General features: G+C 38.7%; 1 protein-coding gene across 1 annotated transcript in view; it reads right to left on the bottom strand.

Moving 5' to 3' along the window:
• Positions 1–302: 302 nt before the first annotated feature.
• The window catches only part of b4galt2 (UDP-Gal:betaGlcNAc beta 1,4- galactosyltransferase, polypeptide 2), a 197,965-nt gene continuing 175,474 nt past the window's right edge, over positions 303–22,793 (bottom strand). Inside the window, exons 7-8 of the mRNA XM_005742547.1 lie at positions 15,888–15,992; positions 303–4,849 (exon numbers count right to left, since the gene is read on the bottom strand). Of these exons, the coding sequence (XP_005742604.1) occupies positions 4,699–4,849; positions 15,888–15,992 (256 nt within the window). The 3' untranslated portion in view covers positions 303–4,698. The remainder of the gene's footprint in view (positions 4,850–15,887; positions 15,993–22,793) is intronic.

Below are 22,793 nucleotides of genomic sequence, written 5' to 3' on the forward strand. Positions count from 1 at the left end.
AATGATGAAAATAGTGATGCCATCATTTTATCTGCCTTTAATCTTTGATTATGTTTAGATAACACAACAGGTTTATAAGACAAATTTAAAAAATTTGCATGACTGCATTAGAATTGAAACTAGTCCTTAAAATGTCATCCCACATCCCTCAACAATGACTTAAAAGAAGAACATGATATAGAGGTGAATGAATCTGTAATATTGCACTGCGTGAGCTGTAAACACTTTAGAGAAGGGATCGTTGTTGACCCCTGTGTGCAGTCTGACAACACAAAAACTCACCAGGAGACTACTGCTTAAAAAACAAAAAAATAGGATCAAAGCACAGAGAGAAAAGTGAAAAATAAAATGACGACATCCAAAGAGGACATGAAAAGAAGGGAGATACAAGGATGGGGATGTGTGCCGAGAAAGAAGAAAATGGAGATACAGTAAGTGGCCGGGACTTCACAGACTCAAAGAGAGGCCCTGTCAATATCTATTGAAAGTCGAAGCACCCTTGTGAGGCACGGCTGCGCCTGAAGTGGGTTCATCACAAAGCACAACAGTGTGCCATTGCCACAAACAACCTAAACTGGCAGAGTACAAAAGAAGAGGCATTGAAAAGGGAGATGGTGCTAAAAAAAAAAAAGGGAGGGGTGGACAGTTTGAATGAACGTGTGTGCTCGGGTGTGTGTGTGTGTGCGTGTGCAGAAAAGAGCGTTGATACCTTCCAATAAGCTTGAGGCAAAGATAACAGAGAGCCAAACAGATGGGAACAGTTTTGCCTCAAGGCTAACCAAAGAGGAGGCCAATGGTGCTCGATTTTCACCAAAATAAAAGCCCCAAATTGTTCTCTGTGGTTCAAATTGCAGTCGCAAGACTTTATGCAAACCCCCTGCCACTTTCATGAAAACATACTGCTAATGCTTTCTTTATTTTTTGCACCGAAACAAACATTTAAATATTTTCAATCTCAAAACACACATTTCTATCGCGTCATCTTTGCCCAAAAGAAAGAATTCAAGATAACCTTCCCTTCCCCTTAGCACACATCACTTCTAAAGGCATCAGTTTGGCGTTTAGGCGTCAACAATAACAACACTGACAGTACAGACCAGGAAAAGAAAACAGAAGAAGAAGAAAAGCAAAGCATCAAAGTACAAAACAGTCAAAGACTTCAATGCGGTGATGGAAGAAATGACAGAAGTAAACATGAGACAAAAAGTTCCAGAACTTTAAATAAAAAAAGGATTAATTTAGCCCATCGATTGTGAAATCTGAATGCGTGATAAAACCGTTTAGCATGTAGGCTTGACAGCTGATGTTGATAAAATCTGAAGCAGCAATAGGGACGTCAGTCATACTGCTCAAACTGTAACTTCTCATTACTGCCCTAAAATTAACAATTTCCACCAGCCAAAGAGCAGCACCTTATAATTTCCTCCGTCCGGATATGATCGTCTCCTGCTAAACGATTGACAGGAGAGATAGCAGAGAGATAAAACGGCATATTAATATTATAGTATCAACGGACTATTAATGAATTGTGACACTTAAAAAAAAAAAGACTACCAAGTTAGATTGTAGGCTTAAAAGAGACCTTGAGAATTATTTCACCTTGTCCTGCCCGTGGAGCCGCTTGTAAATCTTACAAGAGTCAGCTTTTGTATTCACGCTGCTTTTTTCTCATAAAACATAACTGACAGCTCATTTCTTCGACATCCCACCGAGCAAAAACCTGTTCAAAAGACGGCGGGATGACGGTGGGAGACAATTTTGCCAGATGTCTGAACGACATCAAGATTTGGTTAAAAAGTAAAGGATGAACAGCAGGATGACATCAATCCATTGATGAACAGATCGATGGATTGATGTCCCTTTTTTGTCGATTGTTGTTTTGTAGATTCAAACATGGAACCTTCTCGTTATGAGGCTGCGGCGCTCATCCTGCTCCTACTGTGCTGCTCTAGCATGCTGGAACAATGTGTTTAGCCTCTCCAGAGGTGTACACAAATACCATCACTATGCAACACACAATGAGAATAAAAACATCATTTACATGTGTATACACACTTGAAGTTCGGTCCATAATTTGTTGGACAAAGACATAATTTTTTACAATTATGTGCACAGTGCAGTGGGTTTTAATCAATAGGTGGCTGAAGTGCAGACTTTCAGCTTCAAATTCCAATTCAAGGGGTTTAACAAAAAGTTTGAATTAATGGCTTAGGAATTACATCAATTTTTTTAAAACTATTAACCAAACCAGCGTAATTTTAAAGATTTTTTTAATACTTTCATGAAACTCCTTTGCAGTCAATAACTGCTTGGAGTCGAGAACCCAAGGACATCACCAAATGCTGTGTTTCCTCCCTTGAGATGGCTCGGCTTTTACTACAACCACCTTCCACTGCTGCTCGTTTGTGGGGCTTTCTGTTTTTGTATTTAATAACTGAAAAGCTCTGTTGGGCTGAAATAAGGTCACCGACTTCGTCATTGAAGAATCTCTAATTCCTTTGCCTGTAAAGGAAAAACTCTTGGGTTGCTTTCTCAGATTGCTTTGGGTCATTATCCATTTGCACTTTGGTTGAATCTGAGCAGAGAGCATAGTGTGTACACTTCACAATTCACTTGTGTAATTAGGGGTCTTAGATCTTGTTATAAGACGTCTGTATTTCCATTCATGAAGGTGTCTCATGATTGTGGACTTTGACAATGATACCATTACCTCCTTGAGTTCATTCTTGATTTCGTTAGACAAGAAGTTGTTTTTCTTAACATCCGTGTTATCATTCACTTTAGTTGTCTTCTTTGTCTTTCAGGCCTTTTGGTGTTGCTGCGCTGGTCAGTGCATCCATTGTTTTTAAGAATGAACCAGACTTTTGATTTGGAAAAGGTTTTTGCTGTGTCACTGATAGGTTTATCTTAGTTTTTCAACCTAATAATGGCCTCCCTCACTTGCACTTACATCTCTCTTGGCGTCATATTTGAAATTACTTTGAAGAGCTGTAACTTGAGATATTATGTCTGGTTCACTTGTTGTGAAAAAACAAGATAACAGACCTCACCTGCCCATGAAACTGCCTTTCAGCCAATTGTCCAAATAACTTTGAGCCTTTGAAAAATTGGGGACGGCATATAAAAGTGGCTGAATTTCCTAAATGGTTAATGCAAAACCTCTGCAATGCAATCAGATCTGGATTGGGTGATTTAAAACCACTGTGGTGGTATACAAATGACAAAATCTGTGTCTTTGCCCAACAAATTTTGCACATATCTGTACAGGTTGCCCAGTAATATTAGCCTATTTGGTAAAAAACGTTCACTTTTGGACCAAATTTAAAACTTTTAAGACACCCAAACAAAACAAATTTCACCCCCTGACTTTTCAACCAAATTTAGCGTTAACAGTGACATTAGCTAAAAGAAAACCAACACCAGTGGATGTCTGGAGCTTTGGGGAATACTGTATATGCAGAAAATATGGTAAATTTCCAATATCTTTTAAAGGAGTATTAGCTCAATGTTGACTTTAAAGTGCATATTAGCAAAATAAACTGAAAAAAAAGAAGTTTCCAGAAGTATAATCTCCTTATGTGCTGCAGGGGGTCAAAATCATAACTGAGCTGTCAGTATGTATCAGACCTGCTGTCTTCAGTTCTTCCATTTGATTTCAAATGCTCTCCAAAGATAGTTTCAGTACACTGCATACAGGAGAAACCCTTTCATCCTTTCAGTTTATTTACTGTTGTTGAAAAACTCTCAACAAGTCAGCTTCTGCTTCCAGAGTTTAACTTCATATATATGTATAAAAACAGAGAACAAAAAGAGAGTTCCCGGTCGTCTGTAGCGGCTGACAAACGTGTTTCATCAGCGTGTTCATGTGTCACCAGCACTCATTTGAGTCTTCTGCTGTAGATGCAGGCACAATACACATTCATTAATTGATAGCAGAGGGTTTGATTGAGTAATTAGATCCAAACAAGTCACTCCCTGACGAAAATGTCCAAAGCAAATTGTCTGTTAGCATCACAGGACAAGAGACGCTGATGTCTCTGATATGCAAGCCGTTAGACACAGTAACACAGTTCATCACTGCATGTCAGTATGTTGTGGTAATGTTACAGCTTGACTCCAGGGGCTGTTAATGCGCACAAAGTTAGTTCTTTCTTGCATTTTCAAAGTATGCATGAAAACAGTCTGTACGTTTTCTCATGGAGACAGTTTTAAGACGTTACGAGAAATCCATCGTCAACATTTAAGAAAGTGTCACAAAGTGTTACATGACACACCAGCAGTTCCTGTCAATGCTCGCTGTCAACATGCCATCGGTTGCCCTCCAGTTTGATAGGAAAACTTAAGTTTGACGCCACTGATAATCCACCTTTGGTCCACAAGTTATTCATTCTGCAGTCATTGATTGTTACAGGTGTGATAGCACCCACTGTCTGCTTCAAGAAGTTGTTGGTGGAAAGAGCCTGAGTCCTAAAAGAGAGAAATATCAAGCTGAATAGAGTGGAAACAAGGCAGAAAGAGACACTATGATGTGCTTGCGACAAGTTTTGCTCTCTTATTTTCAATTTCATATTCATTCAGATGCCTGTGAGACACTCTCAGTTTTCTTTCCGTCCTTTAAGTTCTCTTCTTTCACATCTTCCTCTCGCTAGGCCAGTTGCATCCTCCCCCACATCGTCCACTTTCTCTCTTTCATTTCTTCTAGCCCTTAATGGGCCGAGGTGGTGGCTTGCCGATCTCCACGGAGATGTTCGTGTACAGAGGATACTTCCTGACTTGAACCAGTCTGTAGGTCAGAGAGCTGATGCCGTCCTTCTTCATTGTGTTCTTGGTGTTCTGTATTTTGTTGAATCTAATGGAGTAAATGAAGAGAGGGAAGGAAGGGCAGGGAGAGAGCAGGAAATGAAGGAGACAATCAAGAATATTAGATTCAGTTCAGTGTAAGTTAAAAACAAAACAAAAACAGGAGTACCAGATAAAAAGTACCAGGTACCAGGTTACAGCCCAAGTTCGGTTACAGTTACAGCAATGCTGCAATGTGGATGAGAAAATATAAATCAATCGTTTCTTCTCGTCAACTGTTTTTTTTATTCTACAAAAAGCAACCAGATGCCTGACACACTGCTAAGGAAAGAAAAAAATGAGGAAAACTGAAAAAAAAGGCCTAGCTGTAGGTTCCAGTGCAAGTTTTTAATAATAAAAAAGTCAAAAAGAAGTATAACTACGGAGCCCCGCAGGGGACATGGGAGAAAAAAAAAATTAAGACGGACTTTTGCGAGATCTCGCAAAAGTCCGTCTTAATGTTTCCCCCCGTATATAACCTTTGTATATTTGCAAACCCTTAAAACTGCATCTGAAAGTTGTGCCAAGTTTGGTCATTTTTTCCATCCTCTAATCCAATTCCGGGTTGCGGCGGCACAGAGCACAGCTGCTTTATTTTGCAGGCGCACTTTTAATGGAATATGCAATGCACAAATATACACAAAAGATCATATTCTGTGCACAGGACACTGCAGAGATTGGAAATAACTTAAAGACAGGGGATAAACTAGTCCAGAAAGCATTCAAGGCAAATAAAAACAAAACAAAAACAGATATTAGAAAAGATTAAACTTTCAAAAACATGCATGAACTCCATCTGCAATGTGCTGCTGTGCACATTTAACCAATATGATGAAAAGAGCCCGATGTCTACTGGCTAAAGTTTCCTAAAAGTTAAGAAAATAGAGCATCTGATTTTTTCCCCAAGCTGATCGTGACCAACAGGTGGTGCTGTGGCCTAGCACAGGGACTCAGAGAACGGGATGATCTATAATATCTACCTGGGTTTGTCTGTCTTATGCCGGGATATCTTTTTCCATGGGCTGTGATTCAGCAGTTACATCAGAAAGCGCTCTGATTTTGGTATTAAAGATGGGGGAAAAAATTCACACAGTGTGTCAGGCAGTTACACAGAGTGGCTGCTGAGCCTCAGTTCAGCATGTGATGCAACCTTTGGCATTAAAACAGATTCATAACACAAACACGCCTGTCACCCTTGTAGTAGCATGAGTTTTTGCAGGCATTCAGAATGGAAATGAGGCCACAGTGTCTACCAGCGTGTTTACACTCTTGTCTTAAAATCTCTTCCTTTTTTTCTTTTTTTTTTTGAGGTCTCTGAGCAGAGAAAGAGCTGATGTGTGCAAACACCCAGAACTCCACACTCACTTTCAAAAGACAGCCATGACTGACTGCAACAAAAAATGTCTTCTTAATGATATGCTTGGACATGCAACTGGAGATGACACTTCAGTCCGACATGGACCAGTGAGTCTACAGATCCTTGTCAGAGCTGACGAGCAGAGATCTCTCTTCTCTTCCTGCATTCTGTCTCTCTCAAATCAAATCAAAAATCTTTATTGGCATGAACGGAAGCTGGGTAAAAAAAACGTTGTCAAGCATCTTCCTGCTGCACAATATACAATACAGTAACATATACATAGAATCACCTGTTCTCTGACTTCTACAAAAAGACGGCACTTTTACCTGGAAGGAGGGGGAATTCATTTAGGAGAAAGAGAAAGGAAGCAGAAGAGGAATGGGAGCGTGTTTAAGGTAAAACAGAGGTTGGATGACAGGGAAGAAAAATGAAGGACAGATAGGCGATGAGATAAACATGTCTGGGTGTGACAGATGGATGGAGATATAGTGATATTAAAAATAAAGCGAATGAAGGGGGGGAAAGCTAAATCTTTGGATGACTCTATCATACGAAGAATATTAAACACAATCCCTGCCTACATTCAGTATAAAGAATATCTAATACATGTAAACACACACATACAGGCACACCCTGTAGGTTACCTTATGTATCCTTTCAAAGCTCTTGGACTTACTTTCTAGAGTTAGAGGGCGAGACAAAGACATCCTCGTTACATATTCATTAGCCTGATTTCCAGACGTCCTGACTGGGCTAAGTAAAGCTCCTTTTTAATTCCACTGAGGGTCTCACAGGAAAACATTTCTGGTTAAGAATCTCAACAATAGATTGTCGTGCCAGCTAATCAGGGTTATTTTGCTCTAGTGTCACATTTTGAGTTGGCCCACTTAACCTTGTTTGAAAAAAAAAATCTTAAAAGAAGAGTTTGGGTAACTCATTTGGTTCTTTCTTAAGAAAGAAAGGTTTTACAGGACTCTAATGCAGTACTGCGAAAAGTAAAAAGTATATCAATAACTTTTAAGAACCACATTTTGCAGGAATATCTTGAAGTAACTGTATTCTGTATGACTTTTGGTCCATTCTTCTTTACAATGCTGCTTCAGTTCTTCGAGGGTTGTAGGCTTCTTTAATTTGCTGTATGCATAGCTCTCTTACAGTCCAGTGACAGCACTTTACTCAGGTCAAGGTCTAGACTTTGACTGGGTTATTGCAGCATCTTGATTGTATTCTGTTCATTTGTAGATTTGTTGCTGTCCTTGGGACCATTGTCCTGTTGATTTGACCCAATTTAGGACAAGCTTTAGCTCTCAGAAAGATAGCCTCACATTTAAATCTAGAATACTTTAGTAGACAGGCATGGTCTGACTAGCCTTCCAAATAAGTCAAACATGTTCAGTCAATTTCTAATTGTACTGCCATGAACTGAGATGTATCTTTTAAAAAATTTATTTGAGCAATGCAAGGTCTGACTTTTGGGTGAATTTACTGGGACATCCACTTCTGGGAAGATTGTGGCATTGTGTTAACACACACCTGAATGCTTCAGACCAGCAAGCTGCCAAAACATTTAAGCCAAAAGTTTTTCAATTAATCAGGTGCATTTAATTAGTAGCAGCTGCTTGCTACATACCCACTTAAGTCCTATGCAAGAAGTAAGGGTGTACTTAGCTTTTGACAGCACAGCAACAACTACAGATCGAGGTAAGGTTAAGTTTGGTTTTTTTTCAGTACCCTTAGATCTGTGTCCAATCAGTCCACCATCAGAAAATGACTTAACCTTCATTTATTTATTGAGTCTATAGGAAAGAAACACTAAAGCTTTTTAAACTGCAGTATTTTATTATAAGTTCATTATAATACCCAAGTATATAATAATTATCGAATCAAAATTAAGATAAGATATGTTAGATATAACAAATACAAACATAGCTTAGAAAGATATCTATCAAGTCACGTAACATAATAAACTACAACAGCTCACAGGACTGGTAAGCAGATTAGCTGCTAATGCTAACAGTCCAGCTAAAGATCAATGTTGTTGTTTTTTTAAATGTTGTTTTTTTTTATGAAATTAAGTCATTCATATAGAAGAAATTAATTAGTGTGCATCAGATAAGTCAATAAGTGGATTTTCTTTATCTCTTTCAGATGTAGGCTAGCTGTTTCTAGCTAGCTATACTAAGCTAAGATAATATTTACTACCCAGGTGTGAGAATTTATCAATCCTCTCATCATTAGTCTCTCAGTAATAAATTAGCAAATGAGAACTACCTCCCACTTCTTCTGTATTATGAATGAAACTGTAAATTTAAAGTGATGTTAGGTTACATTTTTATCTTTAAAGGTAATTATTAGTTATGGTTTATTATTGGTTACATACACATACAGATATCAACCCAAATACACACAAACACCCTCTGAAGCTGCAATGTCCCAGGATGATAACAAAGGGATGGCATATTGAATGCGCTTGCTGTGCATCTGGTTCAATTGCAATGCTGTTTGCCCGATACAAATGGTGTATGGGTGTGTGCTCTAACTGATACTTGTAGCTTGTGATTAATGTTCCTCTTTCTTACATCCATCGGCACAACATCTCATTGCTATGCCTAACCAGCATTTCAGACAAGCTGAGAGAATGGACTCCTGTGAATGTTCGAGTTAATGTGAATGCATGTGTGCAGAGGAGATAGCAAACATTCATCAGATAGTCAAGACAACGCTTCCCTTGGTAAAAGCTGGACATTACGCAGGTACTCCAGATAAACTCTCCCAAAAGGCTCAATCATTAATCTGAATCTAAACAGAGAAGAAACTCTGCACCTGAAGACAAAAAGCGGAAACAAAAGCTTAGTTTATCAGTGCAATTGGCAGGCTTCTGCAAGAACAACCTTAAAATGAAACTTTACACACACACACACACACACACACACACACACACACACACACACACACACACACACACACACACACACACACACACACACGTGTGTGTTCTGCATATACATGCTGAATATATATACGGCACATAAGGGGCCAATGACCAAAAACTCCTTGATATACTTCAGAACAAGGCAACGTAAATGGTTTAAAGGTAGTCTATTTATGATATTCTATCAATTTTTGAATATTTCCCAGTATAGAATCCTATTGTGCCATTGACACCTTATTGGTTGCTAAATTTTTGGGTATGTGATATCATTTGAAAGCTATCAACAAGTATCCCTAAATCATCTCTTGGACTAAAGAACTGACAAATTAAGAAATTTATGGTAAAAGGTAAGAGTTTATATGCTAACAAACAAAGCAATCATGGTCCTTGACGGTCGGTCTGTGTGCCTGGAGGCTTTGGCAATTATTTTCCCAGCAACCAGCTGTCAACCTCCAGCAACCAAACACAATCAATCAGGGAATAATCATTTTTTTCGGCCAAGTTGATGTTACATTGTTAATTGTCACGTCTGCAAAACCTCAATTACAGATTTATTCCATGACAAAAATTAACAACAGTGTTGCTGTTAATGTTTTGTTAGATAATTCTGCAAAATCAAACAGATGCATTGACACTTTTTACTTAAGGCTCCAGTCATACAGGACTAGAGACTGGCTTCTCGCCTGGCAACCGGTGGTTGCTAGGGAAAAAAGTATTCCCTGACTGGTTGAGAGTGGCTGCTGGCAATTTCTGTTAAATCAATTACTGAAGCCACAGTTATGCAGGCCTACAGGCCACTCACTAACCCCCTGGTAACCATTGGTTGCTCATCCACAGCTCCGAGAATACATCATGTCAGGCATACAATAGGCTGGTTATGCCAGTCACATTACTTGGATTATGGAAATCCATAAGAATTGAGTGGAATCATCTTCAACTTGAATCATCAATTGAATATACAAGCAAATCATTATGTATAGGTGATTCATGTACAAATACATGATTGATTTTAGGTTTACCATCTTGAGTTGCATTTGGTGGTGTGATAGGTGGCAGTGTTGGTTAATTGGTAGTTTGGTCCAGACTGAAATATGTTCAGAGATTAGCTGCAAATGCACTCTTGCCCTCTTATGAATGCCACTTTGGGTTTAGCAATAATCATCGGATGCAAGCTAAAGTAATATGATGAAGTAAATGATAAATCTGCTAAACAACAGCAAATGTGCATTTTTATTGTGAACATGTTAGCTTGCTGTGTTTTCTTTGGTGTGTCTCAGAGAACAGGGTTCACTCTGGTAACCAAACAACTATTTCCTTGTTTCTGCCTTTTTTCATGCTCTCTTCAGAAAACATTAGATGTTCTGGCATATTGAATTGACTTAAGAATTTCCTGCAGAGAGAAAAAAGACCCTTTAAAGTAAATTAAAATAAATGCAAAACTGTACAGCAGAGAAAGGACAGAGAAAAACACTCTCCCCTTCACCCATACTGCCATGAGGTGGCGGTTTTTCCTTTCACAGCCTCCTGATTATTCTAAGCTGCCATGCTTTGTTTAAGCCCAAATCCTGCTTCTTTTCAAACAGATCCTTTAAGTCAAAATTTCCGGAACATTATAATGAGTGTCCAGAAGGGCTGTAAAAATGAAGTTTTTGCCCACTAATAGGCAGCTATTTTCTGCCCCTCGCCACAGTTATGAATAATGCATCGACCTCAAATAAATAGCATCCCTGTTGGTGTCACCTCTTATTGAGGAAGTGTGGTCTATGGTCTATAGAGTCCAGAATGACCATCAAGACGAGGAGGAAAACGACAAAAAGGTATCAATCAGACACACGCACGAGTGTGTGCACACACACAAACACTCTCTCCCTCTCTCTTTCAGTCCACTGGCTGATTTATTGATTTTGATGAAGGCAACTAGACCACTTTGACCTAGCTGGCTCCTATTTCTAACGGTGTCATTTCAGCAGGCAATTACAGAGGGATCGTTGAATCTTTCTCTCTGAGTCAAACACACACACTTTCACATATACACACATACACAAAACAATGATAGATGACACATTAAACAGGCCTGGTTATTTTACACATCTTTGCATTCAAGTTCCTGCCGCCTTTTTCCAGGACAGATTGTTAAGTTTGAAGTTAAATTACATCTAGATGGACGTCTGACATCTCTACTTCTGTAGTCGTGAAGCATGAAAAAAAAATCTTTCCATTTTGTTTCAGGTGATTTTATTTTTTTATATTTATTTATTTATTACCTTTCAGGTTGTAATAGGAGACTGGCATGAAGAAAGGAAGAGATTTAATAAAACAAAAAACTAAGAAAAGACCAAAAGTCATGTTACATATTTAAGGTTAAGAGGAGACAAAAAGGTTCTCTTTAAGGTATCCAATTCATATTTATAGTATAATAAAATATAATATATTTATGGGTACTTGTGATCAACAAGAACAGCTTTGTATGGATTTGCAGTGACCGTTCCCTCTCAGGCTACAAGTGAAGTCAAATCCTACCTCCCCATCGCATGACAGATGCCTCAGATCTCCTTACTGCAGGAGACAAGAGTTCAGCTTTTCCATGTTGAAAGGGGCCTATTATGCTTTTCTTATCTTCAGTCATATACTGCTACAATGGTGTATGCTCATAACAACATGGAGAAAAGTTTAAATAATGCGACCAGTGTACTCCTATTGATGGTACCAAGTCCAGATAAACGGGGAGGGCTGCATCAGGAAGGGCGTAAAATCTTGGCCAAATGAAGCAAGTCTCATTCTTTATGTGCCATTTTCATACAGGATCGGTCGAGTCTGGGTTAACAACGACCCTCTTTGTGGCCAACAGTGTGCTGGTGGACATTGTGCTACTGTTAGCCTAAAACAATAAAAGAAGAAAGCGGGGAAGACATGTTAAGAGATAGCGAGAGAGAAGAAAAGGCAGGAGGTTCAGAGGTGAAAGCAGTGACTGCAGAAAGATATCGTCAAGAGTAAAAGGGATCTTTTACAAAATGGTAGTGAAACCTGCTATGATGTATGGTTTGGAGACAGCGGCACTAAGAACAAGACAGGAGGTAGACCTGGAGGTGGCACATGAAGATTTTCACTGAAACTAAACAGGATGGACAAGATTAGAAGTGAGTACCTCAGAGAGACAGCTCAGCTTGAGCAGTTTGGGGACAAAGTTCGAAAGGCAAGGGCGAGATGGTTTGGACATGTGCAGAGGCGAGATAGTGGATATACTGGACAAAGGATATTGAAGGTGGAGCTGCTAGGTAGGAAGAAAAAAAGGCGACCACAGTGAAGGCAGTAGTGAAGGAGGACATGCAGAGGGTCGGTGTGACAGAGGAGGATCCTAGGGTTAGCTAAGATGGAGGCAGATAATCCGCTGTCATGACCCCGAAAGGGAGCAGCAAAAAGAAGAAAGTGAAGAATAAGCGGGGAGTTGCCCAGCCTGGGGGTTTCTCAACCCAGTGACAAAGTGGTTTTGTGTGTTTTTATTTTTTAACTCTTGTCTCAGAGCAGAAATCCATAATGAGGTCACCTGCCTCACATAGCATTGGCTGTGGAAAAATTAGCCCGCCCATGTGGTTTTCAAAGTTTTGTCCGTGTTGAGCAGCCAATCAGAAGAAAGCTGAAACTCTGCTTTTAAGGTCATCCTTGACCTTAAAGGGAGAGGAGCTGAAATGGCATCTTTCAGGTCTGAACAAAGCGGATGCACCAAACTCCAGTTTATGATAAAGAAGGATTATTTTGAACTGTGACTCATACAAAGCTGCTCTAGGACAGTCCGAGAATAAAAATATGAAGATGGAAACCAACAAAACATATTTCCTTTAATTTGTCACATACAAGTAAGTATTAAAGGTGTGCAATAGCTGTGACTTGATTTGTTTGTTAGTTAATGAGTTACCAACAAGATAAAAATAAAAACTATATACAACACTTCAGCTTTTGCAGCTCAGGCTCGTGGTGGGGCTCGAGGCTATTCGAGCAGTTGTAGGGTAAGAGGCAAGGTAGATCCCTACAAACCAGACAGGACCCAAGTCTGTCGTAGGGCTAAGAGACAGACAACCAGTTACCCTCACATCCACACTTACAGCTAATTTTAGAATCCAACCAAAATAACGAGCATGTCTTTTGACTGAAGGAGAAAGCCGTAGTACCCAGAGAATGCATGCTTTGAAAGTTTATCTGAAGTTTATTTTTTTAAAGAAGAAAAAAAGTGAAAGTTTTCAAATTCAGTTTTTGATTACAAAATAATTCTCGAAGATACCTTTGTGAAGCTTTCTTTTAGTTTAGACTGACCTTGGCGTATTGTCCAAACTTTTTATGAAGCACCTTTTCAGAGCTCTGTGACTGTTTTTGATGTGTTTTGCTGTTTGTAATTTTTTTCACAAGCTGTATAAAAGCCTCTCTTGTAAAAAGAGCTATTGATCCCATTCAGGCTAGCTCATTAAACAAAAACTTTAACAATGTATCAGACGCAGCGCTCACATCTTCAAAATTCAAATCAAGCTGGTCAGAATTTGTCTGGCTCCAGCAAACACAGTCAATACTCTTTCAGTCATGGCTCTTGTTGCCAGCAGTTTTTAATCTTCTTATAAACCAATTTAGGAGCTACAACTAAACCAGACCTCACTCCACCATGAGGCAGCAGAGTTTGTCAGAATGGTGAAACATAATAATGTCACATGAGATCAAACTAAAATGTTACTGGAGGAGACAACAGATTTCACTATGTCTCCATTCAGCCGGAGCCACAGCAGCTATTGATTTTTTGTGTTGAGAGGCATCGTTGCCCAGTCTATTCAGGCATGAAAACGGGGGCTCTTAGAGGAGAATAAACAGTGATAATCCACATTTAAGCAGCTTAATGTGAGGTGCTATACTCCTGGTGATTAATGTGTCTAGAAGGGCTCATCTCTGCATATTGGGTCTCATTCATCAAACCATAAAATAACACACTTATAGGGGAAGGTTTTTACGCATTTGTCTGAAAAGCAATTTAAATGGGTGTAGCCAAAAGAGCAACATTTAAGCCCCTGGGCCGTATCTCTGAAAAGCAATTTTTGGTTTAGTGAAAGTGTTTTGTTCCTGGCATTTAAAAATCGCACAATCTTTAGTGACCACCAAGGTTGAGCTGTGGCCTTCAGAGGTTTGTTTTATTTATATTTTGTTCAGTCATCTGATACTTTTAGGCATGAAGTTTCCATCTAGGATTCTCTACACTTACATGAGCCACAACGCTCATATTACTATTTGCCTATTATTAGATTACTTTCAATCAATAAGGGTTCAACAAGAATTTATAATCACACCTTTGAGCCACACAGATTTTATTTAGTTAACATGCCGCCTTGTCTTCTTGCATGACATCGGGCTATTGCTTAAATATTTTAACCCCTTAGCAGTCCTACAAATTTACAATTAGTCCCCTAAACCATCCAATGTACCGTGGGCGGTACGTCCGACTGCTAACAGGTTAATATCCTACTATGAGTAAAACGTTTCACTCATGTTGTTTACACCTGCACCTCAGACTGAGAGATAGCATTGCATAGTGGATCAAAATCTGATGGCGCTTCTTCACGTTCATGATTTCCATCCAGCACCACTGACTGAAATGCAGCCCCAAGTCGTGACCTTCACTGTGTTTTACAGAATGCTCTCGACACTCACTGTTGTACCTCTCTCCTGACCTGACAGGCAGGAATGACAAATAACTCTTTGGGAGTCAACTTGGTGCAAAAATAGTATTTCATACTTGTCCTACTGATGTGCTTGGCATTTTTGTATATTCAACTAAAGAAAATGGGAATAAATGTGTTTTTGTGACAGGGTGCTCGTTACAAAGTGCCTAATGATACAAATAAATTTGCTTAAGTGTGTAATATGTGTAGAACGAACACTGGTTCATCCTTGAGTTAGGTGCCTTTTTGTGTTTGAATGATTCATAGGTCAGCAATAAGTGGCTTAAAAAATCTTCTGAAAATCACCTTGTACACAGACTGGAGTGAAAAAGCAGCCAAAGAAAAACTGAAAGAGCTTCAGAAAGCCTGGAGAACTGAAAAAACCCTCCTCTGGCTTCTTGGCAAATATTAAACTGAGAGGAGCAAGACTTTTCTAAATGTTGGCACTAAATGATCAGCCTCATTTGAGACATTTTCCATTCTCTGACTTTCCTCAGCAAGTTAAAAATAATTGCTCCAAACTGCATCAGTCAGGCTGTAAAGATGCCACTAGTGAAGTAATATATAAAGTTAAGTCTTTTCTAAAACACTTTCACACTTCTAAGGTAGCAATTTTCCTTTTGCCCACCGTTTCTTATGACAAGCTGCAGTACTTGTCAGTTGTAGGGAACTCCCAAGTGTGAATGCGCACGGTGTAAGAAACTGCTAAAAATAAAGGTCAAGTCCTCATTTAAACACCTCTGATTAAAGGTTAAAGTATCCTTAACATTTAAGTTTTGCAAAACTGGACAGTGACAGTGGATAATCTGGACGACAGCAGTGAACAGGAGACCCACTGCTGCCCATAACACTGCCTCACATTTCAGAGCAGTAAATTGCACTGTAGGAAACATTAATTATAAAGCCACGCCACTGATGACTTCTGCAGTGCCACGCGATCATAATTCTTTCAAACTGAAATGAAAAATTCAGAAAGAAACGTCTGAACCGAGTAGCTGTGAAACAAAAGCGGCGCGATCGATCCGAATATAAAGCCGGAGAACGACTTCAGACAATGATGCAGTACCTCTGTGGGTTGGGCTCGTTGTGTTTGTCTCTCTCGTGCTTAATCATTCTGTAGCGGCCGATGCGAACGTCTGGCCTAGACACCTTCATCCCATTCAGAGTGATCCTGCAACACATGCAGATAGAACAGAATCTATTAGAGAAAAGGAAACAAACTGAGCCAAAGAGCAGGTGAGAGAGAAAACATGCTGATTATTGAGGAAAACACTGTAACAAACAGAGCTGGAAGACAAGGAGAGGGAGAACACATTAATGAAGAAATATAGCGAGGCTGCAACTTTTTATGTTATCTATCAGCTATTTTATTAAATCAACAGCAAAGAGAATCAATTTATGGAAATCGCAAGTTCCCAAAGCCGAAGCCTGAGATGACAGCACTTCTGCTGTGAGAAGAAATTATTTAGTCTACAAAAAGTGGGAAAAAAATCCTTTAAAATACCTGTTTCAAATATCTAATCCTTGAAATAATGTTTTAAATGCCCGAACCTGATGAATAGTAAACAAAAATAATAAAAATGTTTGTCACACACAACAGAAAAGCTGGAAATCCACACATTTAGTAATGTGTAAGTAAGTAAGTAAGTAAGTAAGCAAGTAATAAGTAATTAAGTAAGTAAGTATAAGTAGTAAGTAGTAAGTAAGTATATGAAAATAATCAATAATAAAATGTGATATGTTCAACTTGTGTTTATATTAATAGAGAGTCAACAAAAGCAGGAATTCCTCATATAATAGAAGCGAGAGCGAGCAAATGTTTTGCTTCAAAACAAATCAATAAATGCGGCTGCTTAATTTTGCCTTTTTAGTACAAAATCCCCCCGTGGTGTTCCCACTGACTTAGTCTCATGTGTGTTTGTCGTCAAACAGCTGAAGCTTCTCATTACTGCAGCTTTAGCCGAACTTTGGAGAATCGTGGATTTTGGCTATCCATCTGTCACACCAAACGCTCAGCAGCACTGAGAGAAAGGCCCTTATTTCCCATGATCTGTCGTGTAGCTGCATCAGTTACTGCACAACGCACCTTTTAGATTTTCCTGCCAGCTTTTGCAACCAAATAATTAACTTTCGAACCCCAATATGTGCACTTCTGTGATGCACATGTTATAGAGAAAACTGTGAAAAGGTTAATTTTGTTCCTCGGAAGTGATAGTTATGCAATGCTACTCTGTGAGTCTACTGAGAATTGGATAAACCTTGCAGAGACCAAGAAAAAAGAAAGGAGAATATGAGAACAGAAATTTAATGTTGTGTTCGTTTATAATCTGCTATGGTCTTCATTAGGTATCCCTGGGTCCATTCAAGGCCAGGAAGGGCAAAAAAATCATTACAGCAACCGACAACTCTATTAACAGACTGTACAGCTAATCAATATTTGTGCTAAAATATTGCTGTAAGACACATTAAATCTATACATATCTCACAATAACTGACTATTCTTGCTAACAGGAAAGAATTTGTGGTGGTGTATCGGCTATTTTGACTTCTGCCCTTCACATCGAACTCTTAGTCCCATCCTTAAAGGGTCATAACTCACCTAGACAGGACATTGCAAAGCAAAGGAAGCTAAAAACTAACACAGCAATGATACTTGCATACCACAAACATAAACGATCCAACCAATCAATCTCCACTCACGAACTCTGGGGACATCAGCTGGGAATAAGGGGAGCATTAGCGGTGTGTTTCCCTGTAAAGTTTGGGATCAGAACTTTTAGAAACAGTGGTAACATTGTATTACTAGGATTCAACACAGAGCCAACTCGGCACAGAGATTTATATCTAATGCAACAGCAAATGGGATGTAGACAACACAAACAACATCTCTGCTCCACATAAAGCCCAGTTTAAAACCATAGGCTTCCAGAGACATTGATATTCATACCCGAGACGGCATAACGGATACTGAATGAGCGATTCTTATTTATTGTAACGCTCTGATTCGTGCAGTCTCTTTGTCTTAAAAATCATCCATGCCTGATATTGCTCCGCAGCAACTTCACGTGTATTCTAGACTTTCAATGCAGAGCTTTCCCTTTTTTCTTCTCCTCTACTTGTTACATCCTCGTTTATCTTATTCATACCTTTCTCTTTTTGAATCTGCTCATTACTCTCACCTTCAGTTTTGTTCTCTTTACCTGAGTTTTTAAAAGCTGATTCCAAATGTTTGCACAGTCTGCTGAAGGTTAAAGTCGGTGCTTTGTGAAGTGCTTTTGTGTCAAAGAATCATATCTAATTGGCATGGTGAAAAAACACATTTTATAATAAAAATATCTTTGGTTAAGAAGTGGTGAATTTATTCAACCCCACACAAATGACTTGAAAATTCAATTTATTCACTTTAGTGACTCAATAAAATGTGAAAACATTCAACCTCATGTTGAGAAAATATGTAGCTATTCCTTTTCTTTCTAAATTGTATTCATTTGGTGTATGGAGCTAGATATTAGGCTTAACTTTAAACAAAAAAGAGACCAATTAACCAATTAAAAAGCTCTATAGTATAAATATTCCCCAACTGGCAAGCAAGTTATTACTTTGGTTGCTAACAGATTCCCATGGTTCCTTGTACAGTATATGACATGAGTGATAATGACCTATCTGCCAGGACTCGCTAACTACTAGTTAAGTGATAGGAAAACTGTAACACAAATCAGAAACAGAACAAACATTCTCCTAAGCACAGTTTTGAAGAGTATCAGAGTATTTGCATGTAAGTGGACGTGTTCACTGCAAACTATGAGCCTGATTTACTTTATCCTACACTGCCACTATTTCAAAACGTAGGACAAGTTTATCTAATTTGGTTAGCGGTTATGTGAAGGCAAAACTGATAGATATTATGATATATATCCACAAATAAATAATATTCAATAAAAAGACCAAATTTAAAACCTAGCTAACTGCTATATAACCATAGCTGCAGCCTAGTAGCGATAACATTTAGCACCACTAGACATTGCTATATAAATATACCTTTATTTGTGTAGCACTGTTCAAGTTTTTTCATCAAATGTTTGAAAGTGTATATTTTTGAACTCTTCTGCTCCAATAGCTTTTCTAACTGTTAAGCTAGGGCTAAGCTAACTGCCTCCTCTTCTCATGTAGCCCTCAGTAAAAATACAAATTAAAAAGCTACATTTCTCAAATGTGTGTCTTCAGTTAAATTGGTATTACAGAGGGAAGTGATTTTTTTGTGGACTGGATAGAGTCACAGCAGTCAGCACTCTTTGCACTGATGCTAAACTCAGTTTTACTGATTTATCAGTTTAACTCAATCTCTGCCTCTTTTCATATCCACTCCTTTCCCTCCCTGACCATCTCTAAAGGTATTTCCACACATTAACTTTGGAAAATGTGTAAAGAATCAGGTCAGGGAATTGCTCTTCCTCAAATGCAGCTAACAACAGTATACAGTTAGCACTAACAGCCTTCTCTCTTCCCGAAATACTTTGTATGGTTTAGAGGAGGGTGCTGCTTGAGTGTGTATGAGGCAGAAGACAGGATGACCACTCAATAGCTGCGAATACCCCGGACTATTACCAGTGCTATACCAATATTGGAAGTGAGGGTAAAGATCGTTAATGTCCAGTCTGATTGCACAGTACATTTGCTTTCTCATTTGCACCTCCGTTGGGTAATGTGTATAAAAGTACAGGGCTGAAGTGAATGTGTAAAAATGGCTTTCACCTACCTACTCATGCTCCTTGTTTTCTTTTCACCTTGCTACTCCCCTCTGTGCATTTTCTTCTTCACAGTATGCTTATTTTCACCTTTTTTCTCCTCCCCACCCTTCCTCATCTCCCCCTCTTGTCTGTACTTTCTCTGTGTTCATCTCCTTCTCTTCACGTTCCCTTTTCTTTCTCACCTCTCATCTTCTCTACAGACTAGCAAAATGTAAATAACCCCGAATGGAGCACCATGCCATCAAAAGCACATCAGCCTGTAAGAGAAACCCAAACTCCATCAAAACAACCCCATAAATAAATTCATTGAAAAACTAAATAAGAGATTTTAGCCTCTTTTTCTTTATTTTTCTCTCAAATCTCGGGGACTTTGCTGATTTAGCAGCCACGCATAGATAACTGCTTTGTCAGTGTGTGTGCACATGTGAGCATGAATGCATTTGCATAATTTTGAGAGTTATTATGGTGCAAATAATGTGTGGGTTTGAAAGTGAGCAAAGCAGTCCTTCTCTGAGCTTAGTTTTATATTATGCATAGTTCTGCATCTTTAAAATAATCTTTTTTTTTTTTTTGCCTGTTACCCTGCAGAGAGTGTAGCTAAGGCTCGCCCGGGGTGAATCCTTTCTCCTTCATCTGAATCAGTATAAATCTCAGCATCTTATTTTTATATTCAGAGATTCACGTCACGAAAGAATTTTTGAGTAAATCAACAATTCGTTTCACCCTTTGCCATACAGACAGCTTCATAGCTGGCTGTTTTTCAGACTGGTAATGGTACTTTCAGAAGAGTCTCCCAGAACTTCCGTAAGTGAAAATATAGATGACACAGCATAAAAACTGTTGCAGGTAGAGGCCTGCTATAGAAAAAGGACAAAATAACAGCTCTATTTACTAAGAAAGCTCAATAGTTCTCAAGGCTAAATTATTAAATGCTGCATTATTCAGATTAATGCTTTAATGTGAATCAAAAATTATTTTGTACTATTTTCTAGCCTTTAGTGTCTCATAGAATATTCAACAGTTTTACCTCATGGGTCTTGACCTGTCATTAAAATTAATCCTCTGAGAAGTTTCGAAGGGATTTAAGATAAATGCAGTGACAATATGCCACTCTGGTGTAAAGTGGAATAAATGTGACCTTAATTATATTTAAACTGTACTTTTTAATATAGTACTTGTGAAAAAAAACTGGAATACTACGCATGGATTACAGGCCTGTAGCACTGACTTCCCACGCCATACACACCCTGGAAAGACTCATCCTTGACCAGCTACAACTTCTTTTTAAGGCCACATCAGGATCCCCTTCAGTTTACCAGGCCTGCCTTGGAGATGAGGATGTCATCGTCTACCTCTTTTGATGCATTGTCATGACCACTGATCAAGAACTACTGATCAATGGAGTACCATGCACAGAGTTGGAGAATGGCTGCAATCACAGCATTGTAAGATGGGGAAAGATGGTGTCCGATCACTGCAGGCCAGTGGCCACTCTTTCAATGATGAGGATGTACACATTCTGGAGAGGGAGGAACGCTGGTTTGAGAGGGCAGTCAAGGAGGCCATTTATGTGAAAAGGGAAAGACAGTGTCTGAATCAAGGATGGGGCCTAAGGGTACATATTAGGCCCCCTGCTGGAGAGGCAAATTTTGTCCAAGATAAGGACGATGCTGGACAATACTTCCCACCCACTGCATGATCAGAATCAGAATACTTTATTAATCCCGAAGGAAATTAGGGAAATGATGTTCAGTGAGAGACTGAGGTTACCCAAATGCACCACTGAACGACACAGGAAGTCATTCCACAGTGCAATAGTTACACCCTTCTGCACATCATCTACAGTGAAAATAACAAATAACAACGTTTTACAGTTCAGAGTAAAATGTCAATCATATAGGTCTCTGTAACATACTGGATATTTGTAATTGAGCTATTTCTTATAGTTTGTAAATTTGTAATGTATTGTATTATTAAATTTAGTTCAGTCCTTTACTGTTATTATTGTCTTGGAGCAACTGTAATTACATAATTAAGCAATCCTTAAATATAAAAAGGTCCCATGTGAAAGTTTTAAGAAGTGTGAAGGCATAATCAGACATTTTTAAATCTGCGCTCTCCTTTATCTAAATGGCTGTTTAAATGAATACAATTTTAAAAAAAGCTAAAAAAAAAAAAAAAAGAAGAAGAAGAAGAAGAAGACAAAGCTTACATTCTTTGATAATAAGAACGACTGTTTTGTACTGTTATAGTTACAGGAAAGCTTCATTTTAACAGCTTAGTATTAAGTCACACTTACTTTGTTAAAATAAGATCAAAATATACATGTGAGACTATAGCAAAATTTCCTTTTATCCAAAGAAGTTCAGTTAAGTAATTTAAATAATTGAATCACTACCCAATATAAATCCAGCTGAGCTACTAGCAAGTTACTTCAAAATGTAGATAAATTACTCGATTGATTTAATTGAGTTCTGTGATGATCCTAGGTTCTGGGCTCTGGGGTTTGAGTTTTGGACTTTCGGATTATTGTTGTTCTCTTTTGTTCTTGATTTGTTTATTGTTCAGGGATTTATTTCTGTGCTAGGCTAATTTCAGTTTTCAGTTATTAGTTTCCTCTGTTTTATCCTCCTGTGCCAAGTTCTCTTGTGTTCCGTGTTCCAGTTTTTCATTTCCTGTTTTATTTTGATAATCATCTGTCTCTGTTTAATTTTACTTCCTCCCTTGTCATTATCTTGATTATCTTGATTAGTTTTTGTCTCGTTTCTCCCAGCTCACTCCACTCTGCCCTGATTTCTCTTCTGTGTATATATAGCGTCAGCTTGTTTTTGTCCTTTATTAGTTTGTCATCTCTGTGTGTTTCCAGCCCATTTAGAGTCAGTTTGTCCTCCTGTTGGATTGCTGTTTTCTATAGTCATCATATGGACTTACGACCTTGTCCTGCAATCGGGTCCTCATCTAGCAAACCCCATGACAAATTCACTCTTTTCCCAACATGCACTGAGAAAAGTAGAATGGGAGGCAGACTTCAGTTTTCAGGCACCTGTTTCTGCCACCAAATGAACAGACTGAATAGACGAATGCAGGTGAGGACCACTCGTTATGAATATTATGAGTATTATGAATTTAACTGGAATACTGGGGGTGTATGTTTAACTACATTTGCTATTGTTTAACACTTCTCTATAAATGACACCAAACTTTTCTGTGTGTGTGTGTGTGTG

Source organism: Pundamilia nyererei, unplaced genomic scaffold, assembly GCF_000239375.1.
Source record: "Pundamilia nyererei isolate P.nyererei 1_Seehausen unplaced genomic scaffold, PunNye1.0 scaffold00121, whole genome shotgun sequence".
NCBI classification, from domain to species: domain Eukaryota; kingdom Metazoa; phylum Chordata; class Actinopteri; order Cichliformes; family Cichlidae; genus Pundamilia; species Pundamilia nyererei.